The sequence below is a fragment of the Salminus brasiliensis genome, chromosome 4, assembly GCF_030463535.1.
Source record: "Salminus brasiliensis chromosome 4, fSalBra1.hap2, whole genome shotgun sequence".
Classification (NCBI taxonomy): domain Eukaryota; kingdom Metazoa; phylum Chordata; class Actinopteri; order Characiformes; family Bryconidae; genus Salminus; species Salminus brasiliensis.
Window position 1 is genome coordinate 5,642,026 of NC_132881.1, and position 18,181 is coordinate 5,660,206.

Below are 18,181 nucleotides of genomic sequence, written 5' to 3' on the forward strand. Positions count from 1 at the left end.
TTAGGGTTAAGATTTAGGTTAGGTTTAGGTGTGTGTGTGTGTGTGTGTGTATATATATATATATATATATATATATATATATATATATATATATATGTGTGTGTGTATAATGTTATTTCGGTACAATAAAAAGTTGTGGTTGTCCTCAATACAAATAGTATAATGTGTGTGTGTGTGTGTGTGTGTGTGTTCATGTGCAATTTACCTATAAACACTTAAAAACCATGTTCATATTTTGCTCCCTGTAGACCTTTACAAACAGTCATACAGTATAAGCGTGGATGTGTGTGTGTGGGGGTGTGTGTGTCTTTAGATAACTGTAAGTCTGAACACCGTGGTTATTAATATAATGGCTGTGAGAAATGGCCGCCCCACTGAAAATACACAGTGTCAGCAAAACTCAGAAAAGCCTCAGTGAAAAGGATGTGTGTGTGTGTGAAGACTGGAGAGAAATATGTGTAACTTCAACACTGCACACACACATTTACAGCATGTGAAAAAAAGAAAATACATTTCCTGGATGAGAGACATGGAGGTAGAGGAAAGTCAACTCCTCTGTTCAGCCCCCTTTTCCCCTGCTCACTCTCTCTTTCTCAGAATCAGTTTTTTTTTCATCACATCCCAAACTGAACCACAACACATGTTTATCATGCACAAACTAAATGTGTTTATTATTTATTTATATTTTATTATGTAGCTTTGGTATAAATTCAGCTCCTTTATCTTATCTTAGAGTTAAAAAGTATAATCACACACAGCTTGTCTAGTTTCTGTAGAGATGTACTGCCAATAGAATAGGACTCTCTGGAGCAGATAAACATGAACATATTAGCACCATGCCTAAGGCAAGGCGTGGGCTAGAGGGGTATAAAGCCCCCCTGGTATTGAGCTATGTTCTGTGGAATGATGATGGTGCTTCATCCAATACTTTTGATAAGCTGGGGGTTTAGGGAGTTTAGGAAGAGGTGGGGTGGTTATCCTCCAACATCCTGACCTCACTAGCACTTTTATTACTGAATGTAATCAAATCCTCACAGCAATGCGCCTCCAAAATCTAGTAGAAAGCTTTCTTCCCTGGACAGTAGAGACAGTTACTCCAACCAAAGCAGGAGAAACTCTTTGGTAATACTCTTGATTTCATAAGAAACAATGAACAATGAATCACCGAAACACCAGTATTTTGTTCATATGGTGCCGCCCAGGCAGTGGTGTGGTATGTTGTTGCTGAGTTGGCATGCCTTTGATGATAACTATTCTGTTATATTAGACATGAAGACTCTTGATTCTGACATCTGTAAGACTGTAAGAAGAAGCCATGCGTTTATCTGGTTGATATTACAGCAGTTTTCATATTGGACACATGTCATGGACTCCCAACAACACTCCAAAAATCCTCATGATATGCTTTTTTCTCAGCACTGTCTCCCCTCATTGGCTAAATGCCACCATGGCACGATCCAATCACTTCACCCTTCAGCTTTCGTTAGATTCCAGCGTTGGTATTTATTTCACTCTGTTAGCATTTAATACATCATGTCAGCATTTGATTGTCTCCACACACCGCCACAGCAGCCTAATAACGCTCTTCAGCGCTAAGCTGGTGGTGATTGACAGGCCAACGTGTTTTTTTGGAGGGGGGGGTTTCTCTCAGCAAGGCTGTCAAACGGCGGGCGCTTAAAATTGTAGACCTGCCGATTTGCCACTGTTTCTAGCTTTACCTGCCTGTAACCTTCCTGACGTTCAGAGGATCCTCATTGGCGTATTCATTAGATTTCGGAAACCTGCTTTGTTACTGGGTCTTTATAAATAATCTACACTGTCCATAAAAAGTCTGAGGACACCTAGAAGTTAATTAAATAACTAAATAAATGTTGCTGAGTTGGTATGCCTTGGATATAACTATTCTATTATATTAGACATGAAGACTCTGACATCTGTAAGAAGAAGCCAAACGTTTATCTGGTTGATATTACAAAAGTCTGAGGACACTTTTATTAATTAAAATTAAATAAATTACTACGTAAATTAACGTTTTCTTCCTTAGGGTCTGTAAGGTAACATTATGATTAAGGAATCGGTATCATGAAAAAACAGTTTGATGTAAAATGTAAACATGTACTGTTCTTTCAGTCCATATATGGAAACTAAGCTGCAAAAAATACCCTGTTTGTGATATAAAAAGTAGCCTAAAGAGTGCCAGCCTGAACTGCTTTTTGAGTGAGGCACAATACAGGGCATCCAATTATAAACTATATCAATACTGTATCAACTGTAACAGGAACTGCATAGTCAAAAGCAGTGGCAATACAAAAGGAACAGGAAAAGATAGCACTAGGATATCACAGGCATTCTCTTGTTCTGTATTAATGTGCACTGAAATCATTATTAAATGTATCTTCCTTGTTTTCTGTTCCTACAACTGTCTGCCATGGTACTCCTTTTAACTTTTTGAATATATTGGTTTATTTACTTCAGTTAGTTTCTGTGTACTTACTGATGGCTTGCCTGTGTGGCCAAATGTTATTAGAAAGATTTGCTTCTTACTGGGAAATTCATGTAGTTCATTCAGGTAGTGTTTTTTTGTGGGTCGGTGTGATGTTATGAACAGCCAATGATGTGCTTCTGTAATGTGCCAGATACCACCAAGATGATAAAATAGGTCAGTAATGTCACCACAATGCTAGATAAGCACAGTTCACTTGGTGTTGATTCTAACACATATTTAACATGAAATATGTTCAAATGAACAGAAAATAAACAAAAAAGTGCAGTTACACTGTATGGACAGAAATATTGGGACACCTGCTTATTCATTGTTTCCTCCAATATCTAAGGTGTTAAAAAGAGTTTATCCTGCTGTTGTTGGAGTGTCTGTCTGTATAGTCCAGGAAAGGCCTTGCACTAGGTTTTTTGGAGCATTGCTGTGAAGATTTGATTGCGTTCAGTGAACACAGTTTTCCACTGCTCCACAGCTCAATGCTGGGGTGCTTTATGTTCATGTTTATCTGCTCCAGAGAGTCCTATTCTTTTAAGACTACTTCTCTACAGGGACTAGACAAGCTGTGTCTGTGTATTTGCACATCTGTGTCAACAGTTGTTAGTTATTATAACCAAAGAAAACTTGCTAACCAAAGAAAACAAAAGAAAACATTATAACCAAAGAACCAAAGAAAACATTATAAAAAGCAAAGTTTGATGTCCAGCGCATGTCAGTATAGCTCTAATGTTCTCACTTCTGCTCTCTCTCTCTTTTTCACAGGCAACCGATGAGGACTCTCCTCCTAATAACATCTTGACCTACTCCATCATATATGCCTCGCAGTTCCAGAGTTATTTCAGCATTACCATGGTGGAAGGCTATGCAGGTAATGTGGCCCTCAGGCTAAAATATCCCGCTCGCACTCTTTAACACCAATTTAATACACACTCACATGGCAAAGATTAGCATTTGCTACACTTCCTTAGCCACCATGACCTATGCTATTACACTAGGCTTATAGCAAATGCTCTGTGCAACCACTCAGTGACGGATAGGATTGAATCTGAGGCTTTTAAGTGTGAAAGTGTATTTAGAGGGAGTGTACAGAACACCATACGTGGCTCGTTCATTCGTCTTATGCGTCATTGCATGTGTTCTAACGTCTTTTTGTCTTTTCCTTCTCAGTGATTATGGTGAACAGACCATTAGACTATGAGCTGGTTCCTGGAGGAATGATCTATCTGACTCTGATGGCCAGAGACGGAGGGAATCCAGCCCTGAACAGCACTGTGCCAATCACTGTAGAGCTGTTTGTAAGTATTATACTGTACAGCTGACGGATAGACCATTCTTATTTACTGAATAGACCAAATATACACTTTATATAACTGGTGCATATACCAAAGGGAAACCATTATTATCCGGCTGTGAGCAGCAGATTTATCTACCGACTCGAAACAAAGTCTGTGATTCTATCACTTTCATTCTATCACTGGTGAACATTAAGAATTTGATCATTTATAAAAAAGCAGTTTTGTTATTCCTGCCACTAAATTAAATAGGAGCCATCCTCAGGAACCCCCAGGGCATAATGATTCTGAGAAAAAAAAAACATGACAAACATGTAATTTATTTCATTTTTATTTAACAAAATCATCATGTCTGCTGTAATACAACTCTGTGCGTTCCTGTAGTATTAGTCTTATTTAATTATGTTTTGGTTGTAAACAGGAAATGGATTTTTCTCCACAGTATCTAGGTGAATAGAGCCAAGTGGGCTCTCTCACTGGTTAGAGCTTCATTAACTGGAATGCATGCATATTTAGCAACCAACATATGTGACAAGAGAATCAACCAAATGTTTTCAACAAACAAACAAACATTTATTTAATGTTTTCAGATATTCCAGCAAAATAATCGTACATTTATCGGTAGCTTAGCACTAACATACTACAAGAATTCCATACAGGGCCTTTAACAGGAATTAGCACTGTTGTAGACATAGTTTTTCCTCATTTGTTCTATACTGGGTTTTGACTAGGCTGAACTGAAAGCCTAGCTTTATATATATTCACCTGCCATCTCAGCCTGTTTTATACTTTAATTCTCAGGAGCCATTCGAAAACTGAGACTCCGTTTAAACCTGATCACTTAGTCCGTTATGAGTATCAGGATGATATCTAGATATGGCAAAGCATCATAAAAAGCCTAGAAGTTGAGCATCAGTCTTCAGATACATCGCAAGTGGCAATCATTGGGGTCCAAGCACATTGTACATTCAGTAGAGCACAAATGATGGGCAGTGTTTGATGAACAATGAATGGGACTCCAAAAGCCACCAAAGCTCTCTATAGAAGAAGAGATAATAAATTTGAATAAGTCGTCATGTTTGTAATATATAAATATATAAATAAGTATATTATTTTTCTACATTTCTGTAAATAACGGTTGAATAAAGTTGAAATCCATGGGTGGAGCAAAGGTTAGTTCATTATAGTGTGGGCCCACATGCAAGGTTTAGCCAACAAGTACACCAACACACACACACATACATATTCTGCAACATAATAAATAATAATGTGAATAACTGAAGCAGTGAACAGTGTATTGTTGCATGGTTGGTTTTGCACCCTTTGTGTTTTGCCCTCCTGGTGTGTGCAAGCTTGTGTGTCTGTGTGCATGTGCCTACTAATTCAGGCACTCTCTGAGCTCTCTTGAGTCCGCTGGCTCAGTTAGTTTATCCACGGATATTTCTCTCTGACATTTTCCCTGTCTTATTATCATGGTTATGATTAGACACATTTCAATTGCTGCAAAACAACAGGGGGCTGGGGCATTTAGCTAACCGCACGGTTGTGTGCGTGTGTGTATATTGGCTGTATTCTCAGTCACTGCATGTGTGCATTGTTTTTACAGAGTGGTATTAAGGTGGAACTGGGGGCCTGTCATTCTCCCGGTTTTACTTATTCATTCCTGTACAGCCTTTAAACGTCTTATTAAAGGTTTATTCAGATTATTCTGGAATTCATCCAGTTCTGACTAATAGCAATTTAGAAAATAAGACTTCATTCTAACATCATTTAAACATAACTTTTGTTTTATTACAAACAAACCAATGGCTGTTTTCAGCGTAGCATCTCGGTTCTTTGTTAAGTGAGAACCACTAGTGTCACCTGTGTGCAAAGCTTACCACTTTTTCACCATCTTTCATAAAACAGTTAAAAAATCTGATTGATTGAGCCATTTTCCAAGCTGCTGTAAAAAACACACTCGATGTACAGCACTGGGCAAAAAATGACCACCTCTCATTTATTCAGTTTCAAGTCAAAAAGCCATAAAAGTACAACCTATTCATTTTTCAGAAGATATTTCTGGTAAGATTAGATCTGCTTGGATAAGGAAGCAGGGTGTCAAAGGACTATCAGGGTTTAAAAATGATTAGGAGGTACAGAGAACATGGGACCCATAACAACATGGAAGATCTGGCAGACCGCCCAAAGTGTCCCCATCAGATAAACAGCACTAACACTTTCTCTGACATTTTGCTAAAGGCAGCATTCATACGGCTACATGATAGCCACATAAGGCGTTCACAAAACTGACATGGTCATTGTCAATAGATTTTTGCTGAAGCCCTTTATTGAATTCAGGTCTTTTTCACTTTATTTGGAGACTCCAAGCTCATATTTGTAGATGTTCTCCTGAGAAGTCACTGATCATCTAACAGGTCTAATACAGATCATCTCAACACCCTCAACCAGCTGTTATAGACCTGCTGCTGACACCAGTCTGGAACTGGATCTTAACTGGAGATTAGACTGAGGTAAAGGTTGAGGCCAGGGTGAGGGTTAAGATTAGGCTTTGGGTTGGGGTTAGGATTAGGGCCAGGGTGAGGGTTAGGATTAGGTTTAGATAAAAATGAGAGTATTAATTTTCAGTTTGATTAAATCCTGGAATTAAACAGCTGCAGGATGTTTCATGTCTGCAAGCAGGGTTAGATATAAGCTTTACATGCAGGTGGAAGTCCACATGCTCTTGAGGGTGAACCATGATGCTGTTTTATGGGGCACAAAATGTTCAGATATTCTATCTAAGTTCTATAAAACTGACTGTACGTTTCTTTCTCTCTCTTTCTCCATCTCTCTGTCTCTAGGATGAGAATGATAACCCTCCCGAGTTCAGCCAGCCGTCTTACATCGTCAGAATCCCAGAGAACATGGTCGCAGGTACATTCAGAATGATGCTCTCCACAAGCCTCTTACACTCCAGTAGGGCTACGCAATAGAGTGCTGTTGCAAAATTAGCCTTTGCAGTACTGACACACCAGCCGGCTATGATATGCAAATATGCAAATGATGGAGCCCTCGCCTCCTTTCAAAAGCCAAGTCAATGTTTATCCTGGTTTTAGCGAGGACTCTGTTGCGCCCTCCTCAGTACCAATTCTACGTTTGGTATCTTCATTTTCACAGCAGCTCCTGCAGTAGCCATTCTGTTTGTATTAGCACTGTTAGCAGCGTCGTGGTTGCTTAGGTAACCAGCAGTGTCGAATCCTTATTCAGAGACTGTGCATGTGACATAAGTATGTAAAGACATGTGACGTAGCCAGAAAACCTACCAGACCACTCTTTTTGTTTTTAGAGTAAATATATTGGCTATTTACTCAGGAATTCTACTGTTTTCAGTTTAATACCTAGAAAATGTTCTTGCTAACGCATTGTATTCATGCCAGGCATCCACACCACCTCGCCTCATAACACAACACTCTCTTTCCCACGTGATTATGGCAGCTAAAAGAGAGAAGATGCCTTAGAAATAATCAGTGTGATGCGCTTAAAATTGTTAGATAATAGAAGAAAAAAAACAGTGATACTCAGGATACTATGGATTTGATATGTCATCATATGTGTCAGAACAGCCCATTTGGTAGGGTAAATGCCTTACACATTATGCTAGGCCTGTTAACACCAGAAAACGTGTTAAATTTGTTAATTACGTCTGATTTCAGTTCATCAGTTAACACCAGAAAACGTGTTAAATTTGTTAATTACGTCTGATTTCAGTTCATTTGCGCTACCACTCGCATTATCTATTACCACATCGTTGTCACCTACTGGTCTCACCAGTCTCACCTACTATTTTGAGCTCAGTCAGGCTACTGTTCTCAGTACAGAGTTCACAGTAGGTAGGCAAGTATGCAGCAGCACGCATATACAAACCTACATACCAGTTCATTTAGCGGATTTAGCAGCTGTTACTGTCTCAGCATCCACACCATGGGTGACTATTCTAGGTTCAGTCAGTCATGAAAGATCATGCACTTGTCTGCCCATACAACTGACTAATAAGAAGCCTGGCCCGGTGCCCTCCTAATTCTACATACCCCAGTGCAACCAGCAGTCTAGAAACACCCCTGATTAATGCACATTTTGTCCAGTCCTTCTACAGCATGACTGAACCAGACTGGCATCAATTCAGCTGGAGTTTCAGAACCATAAGCTCATTGTCTGAAATCACAAAGGCCGTTTCTGGGCAAACGAGATTCAAAGCATGTCTCAAGTTTTCCAAGCGCTGTTATTTAGCAGCGTTTTATTTTTTTTAACACTCATTGTTCACTAATGCTTTCACATGGATCTTCCTCATTTCCCCAATTTCACCCCTTTTTGAGGCAGCTGTGCGCATTTGCATTGCCACCAATTCATCATGAATTAGAGAGTCGTAATGGAAAGTCCTATCGATTTGAATCTGGCTCTATTTAATTTATTTGTTTTCTTCAAAAGAAGGCAGCGCTTACAATTGCCGCACGCTTCTCGGAAATAAAGAAATAACATTTTCCCCGCGGCCTCCTACAGCATCAGCCACAATTGTAGAGCGTTGTATAGAAATTTGTGGCTTTGCCACCCAAATTTATAGGTACCATGTAATCGCCTGTACACAAGCCCCCGTCGCCTTAAGTCATTTGCCTTCTTCCTATGTTCTCTGCTGCTCGAGTGTGTTTGTTTGTGTCGCTTTTGTTGCCCCTGATCCCTGACATCGCCTCATTTCTCTTATCATCTTATTTTGTCGAGCGGTTTTTAAGTGGCCGGGCGAGACGCCTGCAGAGACTGAGTGTCCAGGGCAGAGAGGGAGCGAGAGAGAGAAAGAAAGGCTCGTCATTCATATGCATTTATTCACTCTATGCTTTTGTCCTAGACAATAGCTTTCTCTCCAATTGCTGAAGAAAATTACACTCACACTGCCCAGTGTCTGTCAGAGGGCCAAACAGAGCCAGAGTGTGTATTGTGTGTGTGTGTGTGTGTGTGTGTGTGTGTGAATGTGCATGTACTTTCATTATTACAAATGTAAAAAGTTGTGAAATTGTGATATTTAATTACACTACTGTAACAAGTAGTGGAATTCCAGTACGTAATTACACAAATGTATCAAGTAGAGGAATTCTAATATGCAATTACACAAATGTAACAAGTGGTAAATATTTCGATATATAATTAAACAAATGTAACAAATTGTGGAATTCTGATATGTAATTACACAAACGTATCTAGTAAAGGAATTATGATATGTAATTACACAAATGTATCCAGTAGTCTAATTATGTGTGTGATGTGTCGTTACCCAAATGTGCCTACATTATGTAACAGGTCTTATTTCTGTACCATGTGACCAATGCTATTTATTCATCATTTAATTGATATTAATGAGGTTGCTGACTTAACTGTAATAGAATCACTGTAACAAAATGCTTCCTATTTTTACTATGATGATGGTAGGCTGTGTTTAAATACACCTTTATGAAAAAAGCTTATATTGGGTTTCTCAGTGGGACCACTGTCTGAGGTTGGTCTGGAGAGATCATCAGTTTGAATTTCAGTTCTGCTGCAGCCAAAAAGACTTAAAAATGATGTTATTTGGTATTACTTTTACACTGTGGGTTGTCAGTATTATCCATTATTAATAACCAGCCCAATATATTGGTCGTGCCCAAGTGTGTGTGTGTTTGTGTGTGAGTGAGTGAGTGTATTTTTTAGGGACAGTGATGGTGAGTGGTGATTTGTTAAAGTGTGTTTTTGAAGTGTACGCTCGTGGTAGATCTCATAGATTGAGGTGGCCTTTCGTTTGGTCACTGTAAGTCTATTGAGCGGCACAGAGGCTTGCACTCTCTATCTTTCTCTGTGCTGAGCGCTGTGATAATCCTAAAATCCATAAGCACTCTCCCAGTCCAACTCATCAGTGCAGCTTATGGTCTAGATTAAGCTCGTCTGCCTTTAGAACTCTGCACCGTTCTGTCTTCAGCCTTTCTTCTGCCTCGCTCTATCTCTGTTATCTTCTGCTGTTATTGGCTTCACTCTCGTAAGCTCATTATCAGCTGGAGTGGTTCTACAGTAATTGGTCTTCATCTCCCTCTCTCTCCCTCCCTCACTCTCTCTCTCTCTCTCTCTCTCTCTTTCTCTCACAGGGGCGACGGTGTTGTTTGTGACAGCCATAGATCAAGATGCATCAAGAGAGTTTGGCCAAGCCTCTCTCATTTACTCACTTCAAGGCCCCTCAGAGTTCAGACTCAACACACGGTCAGGTAATTGATGGGTCATATAAAAATTAATGATGAGTGTATATATATTTAGGTATTGTATGTGTCAGGTGTGGTGGGCAACAAGGGCCAGACTAAACCTGGCAATTAACAGTTAAGTTGAACAGATGTGCTTGAGCAGGAAAAGCAAAAATCTGTGCAGGGATCCGGCCCTCCAGGACTGGAATTGCCCACCCCTTATATAGGTATATAAGAATTATAGGTAACATAATGTGTTATTTTACCTGTTGTGCTGTAAACTGTGGTTGTTATGAAGTACATTCAGTGGAAAATGTATTTATTGATATTTATTTATTTTATATTGAAAATGTCCCTTCAGAATTCTGTGTAGTTTCGCACTAGGCTTAATAGCTGTCCAGGAAATCATCCTTAAAGTCTAGTTATGGACTATTTTCTTTTCTGTGGAAAATGTCTCTGTAGTTCTGGGCTAAGGTTCAATCTTAATGATTGAACCTTAAGGACATTGTTGTACCTTTGATAGCACATTTATGCTGTTTAGAGCTTGGGACTCAAAAGCATACCTATAGAGTATGGACCTTTTGCTTTACAATTGACCAGCCTTCTTCTGCTCCTCTCATTATTAGAAAGGAACCCACTGCTTACCAGATATTATAGAGGTGGTGGAGCATTCTCAGTGCAGCAGTGACACTGAGGTGGTAGTGGTGTGTTAGTGTTTCATAGTGTTCATACATCACTGCTAGTTTGACAGTGGTCTGCCAGCCAAAAATATCCAGCCGACAGCTCTCCAGCTGACCAGGGATGAAGGGCTAGATCAGGGGTGTCCTGTCTTATCTGCAAAGGGCCTGTGTGGCTGCAGGGTTTCACCTGTGTTCGAGTCTCATAGGTCTCGCTAATTAGCTGAATGAGTTGAAGCCAGGTGGGTTAAATGAGGAGAAACACCAAAGTCTGCAGTATTTTAGCTGCCAGGACTGACATTTGACATGAGCAGCGTCCCACAGCGCACCCTAGCTTATTAAGTAGTATGTTAATAATAGCACATGATCATTAGAAGTGAACTTAGCAGCTGACACTGATGTTCTTATTGTTCCTGCGGTTAATTAGCCAGCACGAACCATGGTACATGGTCAGGTGTTAAATGTGAGGGGAGCAGTCATGTGTACTGTATATTTGCCACTGGCCTGGCCAGAAATGGACACTCCAGCTGTACTGTATTCAGAAGATATTAGAGGGTAGAGACAGATTCCTATATGAATCACCTGATGGATCAAGCTGGATCGAAGAAAAAAGAGTGGTAAGGTTTACGGAACATAAGAGACTAAACATGCTGTAGCTGTTTTAATTTTCTAATGGGTGTACTGATAATAGTCTTTGCTGGGTGTATAAATTGTCAGATGTAATGGAGTATGTAATGCACACAGTCGGTTAAGTATGCTGCTGATCGGCCGAGTGCTTTAAATCCCACTAAACAGCAGTAATATGTGCTTTCTGTTCATTCTGTAGGAAATGTAAAAAAGATTCTGTCTTTTGTACCAGTTGTAAAAAGCAATTGGGAGCATTACAGTAATCCTGTCTGCCAGTAACAAACTCCTGGGCCTGTTTAGTGATGCCTTTTAAAAGACATATGCATGAAATTGGCCTGTCTAAATTACTGGCCAGGCCCCTCGCATTGGCTATTCGACTGAAATCAGTTCTGCTGGGTGTGATTTCTCTGATCTCATGCAGGGAAAGTTTCCAGATTTATTAACCAGCTTTGAGAGATTACAAACAGTGGATGTCAATATTTCAGTCAATGTGTCCCCTTGCATTTGAAAGGAAATGCCTAAGCATTTAAGCTGGAAGCATTGTCTGAAATAGCAGTGCAGTTCAGTTTCCACTTAATCTGCCATGTCTGTGTGTACAGTCTATAACAATTGATAGTCATTTTGATGTGTTTTCCAGTACTTAGAAAAGAGGAGAAAGCCATTTATTTTACCTGAAACACACTTACAGTATAAGTCAATGGGCAGTTGCTGAGCTCCATCCTTTGTTGTAGCGCAAGTCAAAAGTACTTGTTATTTACTTGGTAAAAATATATTCAGTCAAAGTATATTTGTAAACTGTTAAAATAGGGGACCTAAATCTCAGTTTTCTTTCTAATGATGTTAATCTGGCTCCTCAGGGCCCCTAGTGTAAAAGTGTGTCTTATGAAAATCTTTCCAATGTATGTTGTATTGCGCCAGTATTGCTCTCCTCACAATGTAGCATGGGCAGTCCTAAAAGTGGGTCAGGCTTACATCAGCCTAACCCTGACCAATAATAAGGCTCCGCCCTCTCTTGGAGTCTGAGCAACGTGGCGAGCTAAAGCTTGAGACTTAGCTGGGGGAGCGGCTGCCCAGTGTACCCCATCGTCTCTCCACTTCGCTGCAGTATTTAGCAGAGGATGGATAGGATGTCCCCCCACATTGCACCGTAGCCAGAAAGATCAACTGCCTTCCACCCACCTGTATAGCAGCCTACTGGCACAGCACATACAGATACCAGAACCTCAGTAAACCCTAGAGATCTGTGAAATCACAGAGTGAAAAAAAAGGGCTGTGTGTTGCCATGGTAATGTAAACAACATTTTGTTTATCAGTGAGAGATAGCGGTCAGTCAAACATATTCATTAGCATATTAAGCCCTCTGTTATGGAGCCCTTATGGATTGTGAGGTGAAATAAGTGAGTGTGTGTATGTGTGTGTGTGTGCAGGAGAGGTCACCACCACAGCTCTGCTGGATCGTGAGATGAAGTCTGAGTACATCCTGATTGTCCGAGCAGTGGACGGAGGGGTGGGGCCTCTGCAGAAGACAGGCATCGCCACGGTAACAACTGAAACTATATAACGATCAGCCATTAACATTAAAATCAGCTGCCAAATGTTGTGTAGGTTCCCCTCGTGCTGCCAACAGCTCTGACCCACTAAGGCGTGGACACCACAAGACCTCTGAGGGCGCCCTGTGGTATCTGGAACTAAGGCATTAGGAACATATCCTTTAAGTCCTGTAAGTTGGGAGGTCGGGCCTCCATCGATTGTATATATTAGGGTCAGAGTCCATGACCCTCTTGCCGGTTCACCAGTTGTCCTTCCTTGGAGCACTTTTGGTAGGTACTAACGACTACATGCCAGGAACACCCCACAAGATGAAGTTTTGGAGATACTCTGACCAGTTGCCTAGCCATCACAGTTGAGTCTTTGCCAGAGTGTCTCAGATCTTTAAGCTGGCCCATTTCCTACTTCCAACACCTTCCATCACCTTCAAGAACTGACTGTTCATTTGCTGCTTAATAAGTAAATTCCACCCCTTGACAGATGCCATTGGAACCAGATAGTCATCCACTTCAGCTGTCAACTTCAACTGATTTTAATGTTATGGCTCAGCGGTTTACATAAATATATGGTAAATAGTGAAAGACAACTCAGGGCCTGGCTAATGACTGTGAAATCAGATGTTTAGTCTTTGGAAGTGCATCTACAAAGGATTTAGTGGGTTTTTTTTGGACTGCATGAATGCCTTGATTGATCAATGCACCCACAGAAACATCTGTCTGGAACTGTGATTGGTTAGAACGCTTGTCACACATAGTAAAACATGTGATTGGTTAAAGGGTTTCTGGAACATCAAAAATTCAATGGCAAAAGTCATATAAAAGCTGTATATTGGGCAGTACTCATTTGTAACAGCTGACATTATATTAAGCCCATTTTCCCAGATCACAGTGTGGATACACATATGAGTTCACATATGTATATGAGACCAGAGTGTGACCAGAGTGGTTGGGTCACTGAGTTTCATTTATGCTAAGTTTATGCTAAGTTCATTTTTCAATAATGCATTAATGATGTTTATGCCATTAATCTATAGCATGTTTATATTCAATAAATAATCAGTAGAAATATTGTTAATGTTCACTGGAGTTTTATCTGTCCCCTTAGGTGAACATCACCATACTTGACATTAACGATAATGCCCCCATCTGGCAGGACGAGCCCTATCTGGCCAACGTTGTGGAAATGAGTCCAATCAATACTGATGTGATATCTGTAAGTATCCTGAGAGTGTCCAGTGTTCAGTCTGCTTCAGAACGTTCACATCCTCGCCACAAGTATTCCTGTCAGACTTTAAAAACTACACACTGCAGAGTCATACTGAATTAAAATGACATACACATGTATTACTGTTGTACTGTAAAATATGCACACACTGCAGATTCTTACTGGACTAAAATTGCTCCACATGCACCACAAATACACTGTAGAATCTGCACACATCACAGATTCATATTGGATTAAAAGAACTCCACATGTACTACTATCATGCTGTAAAATGTGCACCCGCTACATATTCATACTGGATTCAGTTACCACAGATATTTATTGTAATACAAATATCATACTGTAAAACGGTATACACTGCTGGATTAAAATCCAGTACTACAGTCAGGCTGTAAAAACTACACACACTGCAGATTCATACTGGATTAACAATCACTCCACAGTTACTACAGTCAGACTGTAAAATCTACACACATCACAGATTCATACTGGATTAACAATCACTCCACAGTTACTACAGTCAGACTGTAAAATCTACACACATCACAGATTCATACTGGATTAACAATCACTCCACAGTTACTACAGTCAGGCTGTAAAAACAACACACACTGCAGACTCATACTGGATTAACAATCACTCCACAGTTACTACAGTCAGCCTGTAAAAACTACACACATCACAGATTCAGACTGGATTAACAATCACTCCACAGTTACTACAGTCAGGCTGTAAAAACAACACACACTGCAGACTCATACTGGATTAACAATCACTCCACAGTTACTACAGTCAGACTGTAAAAACTACACACATCACAGATTCATACTGGATTAACAATCACTCCACAGTTACTACAGTCAGGCTGTAAAAACTACACACACTGCAGATTCATACTGGATTAACAATCACTCCACAGTTGCTACAGTCAGGCTGTAAAAACTACACACACTGCAGATTCATACTGGATTAACAATCACTCCACAGTTACTACAGTCAGGCTGTAAAAACTACACACACTGCAGATTCATACTGGATTTTGTCTTTTTGTACATTGTTGTATGGCTGGAGTGTATTTAGACACTGCTGCTTATAAATGTTTACATGCTGAAACCTCTCTGCCCTTCATCCTGTCCTGTCGTTGGCGTATTTTTGCTAATTAAGCCCCTGAATGTCCATTAATTAACAGGCCAGCGCCAAGCTTAATTAAGGGGTTGCGATGACTAATTAAAACATAGCCCAGAGTCAGAATGCATAGGTTATTACCCTGCTGGACACACTGCACATGAGAGAAAAACCTGTTGTCTTTAAAACCAGAAACTGAGACTGTGTGTGTGTGTGTGTGTGTGTGTGTGTGTGTGTGTGTGTGTGTGTGTGTGTGTGTGTGTGTATATGTGTATGTGTATGGTAGTGCGTGTGTATTAAACTAAATCTATGGAGTATCATTCTATTCCTCTATAAGTTGCCCAGGGTGCTCGACTCCGCCCTTATGCGCCGATTGGCCAGTGGACTTGAATTTGTGCGAGTAATTAGGCCTCTAATTACTGGCTTTTGCTGGTTTCCATGGTGATCTTTAAGGTCCTGCAGAGATGCCGGACGGGTTTTCTGTCGGCCAGGTGAAATCACTTTCAGTCCCTGTGGCAAAGCTAGACAAGAGAGCAGGAGGGAGGAAAGAAAAGAAAGAGCTGAAGCCTGCGGGCATTTATTACCTGTAATTTACCACTGCTTCACTTCATCTGCTCTTTTGGGAAGCCTTTTCATTCCTGTACAGACAGTCATACTGTTCCTGCACTGATTTATGCACTGACAGTCAAAAGGAACTGCTTGATTCTTGGTTTTTTGTAATCAGTAGTTTGCAGGTCCTCTTCTGGTCTTGATCAATTTAGGGTATTTTCATAATGTTTTTTTATAAAAAGGTCTCTAATTCAGCGCTGGCCGGAGATGGCCTGCAAGGACTGTTGATTTGACCTGCCAGGAGGTTAAAACCCACCATTTCACCCAATGAGAGAACAAGTATGTTGGGTCAGATGTCACCTGTAGACTATCTACAGATGCTCTGAATAGTAGCAAACGATCTGGAGGAACAGTAGGGTTAGGTTTAGAGTAGGGTTACAGTAGGGTTAGGTGTACAGTAGGATCAGGTTTACAGTAGGGTTAGGTTTAGAGTAGGGTTGGGTTTACAGTAGGGTTAGGTTTACAGTAGGGTTAGTTTAAGAGTAGGGTTAGGTTTACAGTAGGGTCAGGTTTAGAGTAGGGTTAGAGTAGGGTTAGGTTTAGAGTAGGGTTAGGGTAGGGTTAGTTTAAGAGTAGGGTTAGAGTAGGGTTAGGGTTAGAGTAGGGTTGGGTTTACAGTAGGGTTAGAGTAGGGTTAGTTTTAGAGTAGGGTTGGGTTTACAGTAGGGTTAGAGTTAGAGTAGGGTTAGAGTAGGGTCAGGTTTACAGTAGGGTCAGGTTTACAGTAGGGTCAGGTTTAGATTAGGGTTAGGTTTACAGTAGGGTTAGGTTTACAGTAGGGTCAGGTTTAGATTAGGGTTAGGTTTACAGTAGGGTTAGTTTTACAGTAGGGTCAGGTTTACAGTAGGGTCAGGTTTAGATTAGGGTTAGGTTTACAGTAGGGTCAGGTTTACAGTAGGGTCAGGTTTAGATTAGGGTTAGGTTTACAGTAGGGTTAGGTTTACAGTAGGGTTAGGTTTAGAGTAGGGTCAGGTTTAGATTAGGGTTAGGTTTAGAGTAGGGTTAGGTTTACAGTAGGGTCAGGTTTAGATTAGGGTTAGGTTTACAGTAGGGTTAGGTTTACAGTAGGGTCAGGTTTAGATTAGGGTTAGGTTTACAGTAGGGTTAGTTTTACAGTAGGGTCAGGTTTACAGTAGGGTCAGGTTTAGATTAGGGTTAGGTTTACAGTAGGGTCAGGTTTACAGTAGGGTCAGGTTTAGATTAGGGTTAGGTTTACAGTAGGGTTAGGTTTACAGTAGGGTTAGGTTTAGAGTAGGGTCAGGTTTAGATTAGGGTTAGGTTTAGAGTAGGGTTAGGTTTACAGTAGGGTTAGGTTTAGAGTAGGGTTAGGTTTACAGTAGGGTCAGGTTTACAGTAGGGTCAGGTTTAGATTAGGGTTAGGTTTACAGTAGGGTCAGGTTTACAGTAGGGTCAGGTTTAGATTAGGGTTAGGTTTACAGTAGGGTTAGGTTTACAGTAGGGTCAGGTTTAGATTAGGGTTAGGTTTACAGTAGGGTTAGGTTTACAGTAGGGTCAGGTTTACTTTTACTTTCTCATTTAGAAACTCTCATTTGGCTGTGTGGTGTGTTGGTGGATCAGGTCATTTTATGTGGCTCTCCAGCAATAAAAAGGAGAGAGACCATTAAGGCAAATCTACAATATCTGTTGTGCTTTAGTGTGTGATGTCATACATGCACAACTCAGACACTGGATTTTAGTGTGATGTCAGCACTGTAACGCAAAAACCTCTACAATTAGGATGTTCTTCACTTTTTGACAAAATGTGAATATAGCAGTATTTCAGAATAAATAAAATAAAATAAATTTTGTACATGGACAAATAAAAAATGTACATGGACTTTCATTGAGTTTTTTTCCCTTTATTTTCCCTTGGAGATAGTTCTAGATAATTTATTGGATATTTTTGGAGACTTTTTTGAAAATGTGTTTGTGGAGATAATTCTGCATTTTATTAGAGATATTTTTGGAGATATTTTAGAGACTTTTAGATTTTCTGAGATATTGTTTGTCTTACAGAAAAGAAAAAAAATACATATTGTATAGTGTATATGTATATATATATATATATATATATATACACTAGGCAGGTTCACTATTTTTATTTACTAACGTGATTTTCGTAGATGTACTTAAAGAAAAAAGGGCATTGTAAAGGCCAGGCTGAGTGTACTCGTCCACTGTTTTTGTGTGGTTGGGTGGAGAGTGGCGTATTGTAATTAGGCTCTATATCGATTGGGTGAACTTTAAAATGATCTGCTCCTTACTGCCACTTGTAAAAGCATGATCTACATTTACTCCCCTGATCTCCTGCTCTCTCTCTCTCTCTCTCTCTCTGTCTCTCTCTCACAC

General features: G+C 40.1%; 1 protein-coding gene across 1 annotated transcript in view; it reads left to right on the forward strand.

Moving 5' to 3' along the window:
* The window catches only part of cdh23 (cadherin-related 23), a 358,315-nt gene that overhangs the window by 254,467 nt on the left and 85,667 nt on the right, over positions 1 to 18,181 (forward strand). The window contains exons 16-21 of the mRNA XM_072677393.1: positions 3,260 to 3,365; positions 3,665 to 3,792; positions 6,633 to 6,705; positions 9,933 to 10,049; positions 12,754 to 12,866; positions 13,979 to 14,086. Coding sequence (XP_072533494.1) covers positions 3,260 to 3,365; positions 3,665 to 3,792; positions 6,633 to 6,705; positions 9,933 to 10,049; positions 12,754 to 12,866; positions 13,979 to 14,086 — 645 coding nt within the window. The remainder of the gene's footprint in view (positions 1 to 3,259; positions 3,366 to 3,664; positions 3,793 to 6,632; positions 6,706 to 9,932; positions 10,050 to 12,753; positions 12,867 to 13,978; positions 14,087 to 18,181) is intronic.